This window comes from Xylona heveae, assembly GCF_001619985.1.
Source record: "Xylona heveae TC161 unplaced genomic scaffold L228scaffold_2, whole genome shotgun sequence".
In the NCBI taxonomy this organism is placed as follows: Eukaryota; Fungi; Ascomycota; class Xylonomycetes; order Xylonales; family Xylonaceae; genus Xylona; species Xylona heveae.
Genome location: NW_017264194.1, coordinates 1,563,252 through 1,569,939, shown reverse-complemented (window position 1 = coordinate 1,569,939; position 6,688 = coordinate 1,563,252). Strand labels below are relative to the sequence as shown.

Genomic DNA, 6,688 nt, shown 5'->3' with positions numbered 1-6,688 from the left:
AAAGAGAGGAACAAAGAGAAAGAGCAAAAGCAAAAAGAGGAAAAGAAGAAAAGAAATATATGTAACCCATCAAATCATTCCATTTCATAAACAGAGTGAAACACCGCATATTTACTCACTTGACATCAACTAGAATCTTGTTTGGCCAGTATGTCCTGTAATATTGCGACCTGCTTTCGAAGCAAGATTGACGCGCCGGCGCTGACTCGCTGAAGCGCATCAGGTTCTCTAGAGGAAGATGTTGAGATCGAAGAAGGAGAAGAAGACGACGACGTAGGAACAGAGCCATTGCTCGCCTCTCCGCCTTCTTCTCTCGCGTGGTGTACAGCGGGTTCGGCTTCGTGCTGACTATTGCGCAGAATATCCTGGGCGTCTGCAATAGCGGCGCGTAATAGCTTAGGTGCTTGAGGGTGAGGGGAGAGGTAAAGCCAGTGAACAACGTCTTGGAGGCCGTGTGTTGGATGCTGTAAGGCGTGCTTGATGAATCCGCGGGAGAGCACGAATGCTCTTTCAGTATAATGGTTTGATGATACTTGAGAATCTTCCGACCCGACTAGGATATCGAAGCCAGCTTCGTCTAGAGGGGAGAAGAAGGGGGTTAGTCAGAGCGTGGGCGAGAGAGAAAGAGAGAGAGAGAGAGGCAAGGGAAACAACTTACTGTAAAACGGTTCTTTGACTAGGACCAAGCCCATCAGACTGACTAGAATTTGAAGCATGCTGGATCGCTGAGGAGACCAGCTCTCATTTTTGGCGTCAGCGGGCCATGTCCCCAGTAGACTCAGGCAGATTTTTCCATCTTCGTAGAGGTTAGGATTGACTCGGCCCATGCCCGCAGTCCATGAATGGAAAAAAGCAGCAGGCGGCGAAGAAGGAAACGAATTGCCGAATTGGAAATCAATCACAAATGGTGCTAATTCGTAAGGGGTATTGCGCGGCCCAAGAATCAGCACCCTTATGATGTCAAGACGGGATTCCCATGTCCTGACATATATTCCCTCCGGAAGAGACTTTTCTAGTATCTTATGTTCCTTGCGAATCCGGCGCATGAGATTGGATGTCAGATCAGGCATATTTCCGATAAAATGATGCCCTGCAGGGGGTTCTTCGTCCAAGATTGCAAAGTTTAGTGGGCTTTCCAGGCAGCTGGGAGTCGTAAAAGCGCCCGCTACTGAAAGGTCCACTGACTTGTCATTCAATTGACCATTTGAGCCCGATAATTGATATGCTGGGTCCATGGCCGGATCATGCAGCTTCTGCGAGCTCAAATCTGCATGCTCACTCTGAGCAGCTTGATTCTGTTCATCCACATCCTCCAAGGTTGTATCCGAGTCAGCGACCGAACATCCTTCTTCGTCAGTAAGCCACACGTCATCTCCGCCATCCGCATCAAGTCTCTCTCCGCCTTCGTACTCGATAGTTTGCTCTAGAACCTCGTCAGATTCATAAGAGTCATAGGCATCTGAACTCCACCAGTTCTCCGAGCCATCATTATCGCTGCTATCAGAGTAAAATCCTTCGTCCCCGTCCTCTTCATCGCCATTCATGATAACCGTGAGTCGCTCAATAGGCACGCGTATGTCACAAGCGCTAGGCAAACCACAAAGGCGTACGGTGACAAGACCATCCAGTCCGAGATCTACTATCTCTCCGAACCAATCAATAGGGGAACTTTGACCAGATGCAACCACTGAAGCCAGCTGCGCCTGCATCTGCGCAGCCGCGTCCCGGACATGTTGGGCTCCCGAACGAGCTAGAATGGATAAAGCAGCAGAAGTGGCCGGTAATAGGCCTGAAGATGATATTGCACTCTGAAGCTGACTGAATTGATTGAATGCTTGATCAGAACTGGGCTCGACGAGAGTTCCAGCGATAGAGCCGATCATTGACGCAAGCTCGTTGCCATCAACAGAATTTGGTAGAACAAAATCTCCATTATTTGCATCTTCTGAACCGGTTGGGGGTGACAAGTAGGAGGAAATTGATGGCCCAACCAGCACAAAGTCCCCTCTCCGTTTGGTTAAGGCTGGAAATGCGGAGATCTCGTAAAAACTGACCTCCTCAGAATTATCAGATAGTGGCCCGCAATGAGAGCCAGGGAGCAGAATCGACTTCCGATCGCCGGCTAATTCCAATTTCGGGTCCAGGAACCATCTGATGCAGGCAATACGACCCAATGCATCCACTGACTGTACAATACCGACCTTTTTCGGCCGATATACTTCTTCGTCATGAAATGTACCTGCGGCAACACCGCTGCTGGGAATTGCCCCTTCAGCTCTGCCCTGGTCAAGAGAACCAGCGAGCTGAGAACCTTCTTTGACTGCAACAATCTCGCCAGGCCACACATCATTGTCATCCACATTGATGTAAGGCACTAAAGCCGTGCTCTCTTCTTCAGTCGTGGTCATGTCTTGCCAGAGGACGGTAACGAAGCTTTTCGTTCCGATAACGTAAAACGTGTTAAGGTCGTAGCCAGATGCTGAGCTTGGGGGAATGGCCTTCAACTTAGCCTGGCGCTGTCCCGTCCTAGTGACGCTCGATCCGTCGTACTTTACGCAAGCTCCCGTCAAGTCTCTGAACCGAACCCGATCAGCAATGCCAATATCAGATCCATTCGTAAAACCAGCGGGGTTGTCGCTGCCGTTTCCGTCGCGTGGAGGTAGCCTTCCTCTGTCATACACTCGCAATCCTTGGTGACGGTAATCCTTTAGATTCAATAAATTTGGAGGCTCCGATTGGATGCCCTGGCGATCTGGAGACAGAAAATTTTGGAATAGCCAACGAACTTCAATTTCTAATCTTTCGACACCAACAACGTACCCACGCGGAGGAGTAGAGGGATTATAAGACCTCTGTTTCCACTCCCCTCGTCGCAGGTTGCCTTTCTTAGTCACCACTAAGTCGCCGACAGCGATACGATCCACCGGCATTGTGTCCAGCTTGCTCATGTCTTTCGTATCTTGCAAACCCACCGGGAGTTCCAACTCATCCGGAAGCTCCACGACGACGATGCCTCCGTCTTCCAAGCGGACAGTGACCTCGTCAAACGTTTCTTCGATCCTTCCCAACCATCCGTGATAAGTTACGAAATCGCCGATTCGATAAGATTCAGTAAACTGCAGCTCTGCAGCCGGTATATCAAAGAAGAAAGGCACGCCCTCCTGATTGGGCAAAGGATTCGAAGTATACTGTAGTCCTTCAAACGCTTGACTGTTTGCCCGCTCTTCTGAATAAGGAGTGGTCGTCGCGGAACTTAGAGCGGTTGGAAACGAAGGGACAAGATCGCAATGTCTTGAAGTATTTATGACGGTTCCGCTCATTATTTGCGTAGCATTTTTCTTCACTATATCCCCAAACTCCAGCGCTCGGTCCAGCAATATGAGGTGAGATTCGTGGATGAGGAGAGCGCCATAGGCTGGATCAAGAAATTGCACAAGTGCATGCTGTCGCGGGGGCTTTGCTTGCTTGGTCAGCTGGGAGCTTTAAATGGTTGAAAAATTAAATATATGAATTGCCATACCGTGCCTAATGCGAGAAACTTTTTGTACTGATTCTCTGGGACATCTTGATGCCGTTTAATACCGTCCAGTCGTTCACTCAAGGGTGTATGACCGTCAACCTTGTCGAAGAGGTCAGCTTAAGAGCCCATGTCACTGAATGCAGCAGACGGTTTTTGTAGAAAAATTTAATCGGTTGCCTACATCGTGCCAGGTACGCTAGTTCATGTCAGAAGTTGTCATCCAAATCTGGACCAAGATCATAAACACTTGCCTCAACAACGCCCACCACACCTGGGTTACTTTTTAATGCACATGAGTCCTCCTCGAAGAACTGTTTAAAAGATCAGTTACATTCCCTAGCTTCAGAGACATATCTTCTCCAGATGTCCTTACAGTTTGATGTGACATGATATGACTGTTTCTAGCACTGGACCAGGAGGTAAATGATTGGAAATTAGCCGGTCAGAACCCAGATTATCCTATACAACGCGGCAGGGACGACGCTGAAGGGAGACTCCGCTCAGATCATCGTCTCCTCGCCGACGAAAGGATATATTTGTCTCTTTCCCACCCAGACAAATCAGCTCGAATTTGGCCTTCACATGTGAATGGGACGTGGGTGAGCGGTCAAGCCCCGGAAAGATTGATTAGTCATCAGACGGTATCCCAACTCTCGATCTCCGAGGGTAACTGAAGTATCCCCGGACTGTCACCATCCATAATACTAACACCAGGCGTGCAGTTTCACCGAGCTTTGCGTTTCGCTTTCCGACTTTCCCATCGTTGATCCGGCCATGTAGCATCAAGATGCCCGTTTTTACCTAATTCAGTGATCAGTATATCACCTAAGTGAGTGGACCTTCAGACTGCGGCTGGCCGCAGTTTTCTGATAAACATGGCGGATCCTTTACATGAGCTTCTGAGCCCCTACCTGGGGCTGCAGTCTCCCTCTGAAGAGACTTTGTCTGAAGACAGCATCATTTCCGATTACCTATCAAGCCTCTGCACTCTCTCAGTGTCTTCTCTGAACACGTCCGAGCCTCAATCGCTCTCGCAATCGCTACAATCGAAACTACTATCGCTTCAGGCGTTGTCGACACGGTCTTACAGCTCCTTGATATCATCTTCGGACTATCTTTCGACACTCCGATTTCTTCTACCGAAAGTCTCGAGTGATACAAACCAACTTCAAGATGACATCCCAGGGTTGGATAAAGAAGCTGTTCGATTTGCCCACACATTCCACAAAAACGCCGAAAACCCTTTGCTTGTCCGACGGAAAAAGGCAATGCTTCTTGCCAGGAACGTGGATCGACTAGGAGACATGCTTGACCTTCCGACTCTCCTTTCGTCAGCGGTCACGCCGCTATCAACGAGCTCCAATGCCAATGCCGCGCTTGGTAGCCAATACTCCTCTTCATTCAACGCAAACTATGCTTCAGCTTTAGAGCTGTTCGCACATATCAAACGACTTCGAACTTTATATCCGTCCTCTCCGCTTGTAGATTCGATTGTCTCTGAGGCCGAAGTGGCCATGCGGGTTATGACGACAAATCTGATTTCCAATTTGAGAACTCAAGGCATCAAAGTCGCTGGTGGGATGCGGATCGTTGGATGGTTACGACGACTTTCCCCGGAACTCGACAATTCACAAGGATTTTCGCAAGCTGGGGTCAACCTCATCTCACAGGAAGACGGTCTTGGCGCTCTTTTTCTCGTTTGCCGTCTAGCAAGCCTTGTTGCAATGCTAGAAGCACTAGATCCTCTTCGAGAATTGGCTGAGCAAGAACTCGAGAGACGGGTGGCGAGCGAAAAGGCTCCAAATGTGACTGATGCCAACGGCCCTTCTTGGGCTGGCGGCCAGCAGACGGAGCGATATCTGAAACGCTATATTGAAATATTTCGTGAGCAAAGCTTTTCTATTGTCTCTATGTATAAAAGCATTTTTCCATCGCTTGTTAGTGCTTCGGACGGGAGTAGGGAGCAACTGGCACCGCAGACAAAGTCAAATTTACCGTCGCACTATGTTAGAGACATCAAAGCTGCAGCAGACCCATCAGCGACAGATCCTTTACAGCCGATTCCTTCTTCGCTGTCTACGTTCCCTCTTCATTTGGTCTCTTTGCTTATTGATACCCTACGAAGATATCTTCCCAGTGTCAAAGATAAGGGTGCGCGAGAGAGTCTCCTCACACAAGTTCTTTATTGTGCAGGAAGCCTAGGCAGGCTTGGTGGCGATTTTAGTGTCATGCTCGCATTTCTCGAAGACAGCGACGATGACGACAGCGAGGGAGGAGAAGAAGATGAAGAGTTCGAGGTCGAGAACACTGAGGGCACCTCGTCAAATTCTGTTGAATGGGCGGAGATGATCAAAAAGCACCGTTTGCTTGCTGGGCGCCTGGAGTTACTAGCCAGTGGAGCTGGTACGTCTCAGAATTGGTCCAAACGCCCTTCTGTGGGAACATAGACGTAAAAAGACACTGTTTTCCACCTCTTGATATCACATTATACTGTATTCTACGTTGAGCTCAAATGTCTGTCGCCTTCTGGCTGGGCGTTAAGCTCTCAGGGGGTCTACCTAAATGTTCTGTTGTTTGATACCTCCTTTCCCAGGTCATTTCTGTTCTCATTTCGTGGATTGCTTAGGCGCATATGAAGGGCATCTGGCTTTGGAGAGATTTAGATGGGTTGGAATACAATTACTTTAATAAGCAGCAATAGAGCTGCTGCAATCTTCTAAAAACAACGAGAAAGTGAAATTATGGTTTATACAAGCAGTAGATCTGGCCCCTGGAACCATAATTGCCTCGGCCCGTCAGAACACCCGGGCAGCGGGAACACTAGCGCCAATCGGGTAGCATATCCGGCTCTGGGGAACTTCTCCCCATTAACGGTACTTGTTTGTTCCCGATTAAGTGATTGTCGTCCACCATCTGCGCCTGATCGAATTTATTCGTTACTCCGGCATCTATCAAATGCTTACTCCACGCCATTTTCCTAAGGGCGCTTCTATCCTAGGATATCCACATCATCCTTGTCCGATAACGACCAGAGTCTTCTCACTCTAGTGGAATCTTTTCACATTGGCACTCCTGACGAGCTCAAGCTTATCTGTCGGGCCCGGCCCTCTGAATGGCGTCGCAAACTACTGGCCCGATTTCGGACCAGAATGGGAAGATTGACCCTGC

The 6,688-nt window shown here is 48.9% G+C and overlaps 2 protein-coding genes across 2 annotated transcripts; one reads left to right on the top strand and one right to left on the bottom strand.

Annotated features, from left to right (window-relative positions):
• Positions 1-2: 2 nt before the first annotated feature.
• L228DRAFT_244114 (hypothetical protein) lies at positions 3-4,067 on the bottom strand. Its single transcript, XM_018331843.1, has 6 exons — positions 3,894-4,067; positions 3,772-3,831; positions 3,702-3,716; positions 3,521-3,619; positions 659-3,455; positions 3-577 (listed from the first exon to the last, which is right to left on the bottom strand). The coding sequence occupies exons 1-6, from the start codon at positions 3,906-3,908 to the stop codon at positions 126-128; spliced, it is 3,438 nt and encodes a 1,145-aa protein (XP_018190863.1). The 5' UTR covers positions 3,909-4,067; the 3' UTR covers positions 3-125.
• A 146-nt stretch (positions 4,068-4,213) lies between these two features.
• Positions 4,214-6,216, top strand: L228DRAFT_244113 (Dor1-domain-containing protein). Its single transcript, XM_018331842.1, has one exon. The coding sequence runs from the start codon at positions 4,396-4,398 to the stop codon at positions 5,965-5,967; it is 1,572 nt and encodes a 523-aa protein (XP_018190862.1). The 5' UTR covers positions 4,214-4,395; the 3' UTR covers positions 5,968-6,216.
• The last annotated feature ends 472 nt before the right edge of the window (positions 6,217-6,688 follow it).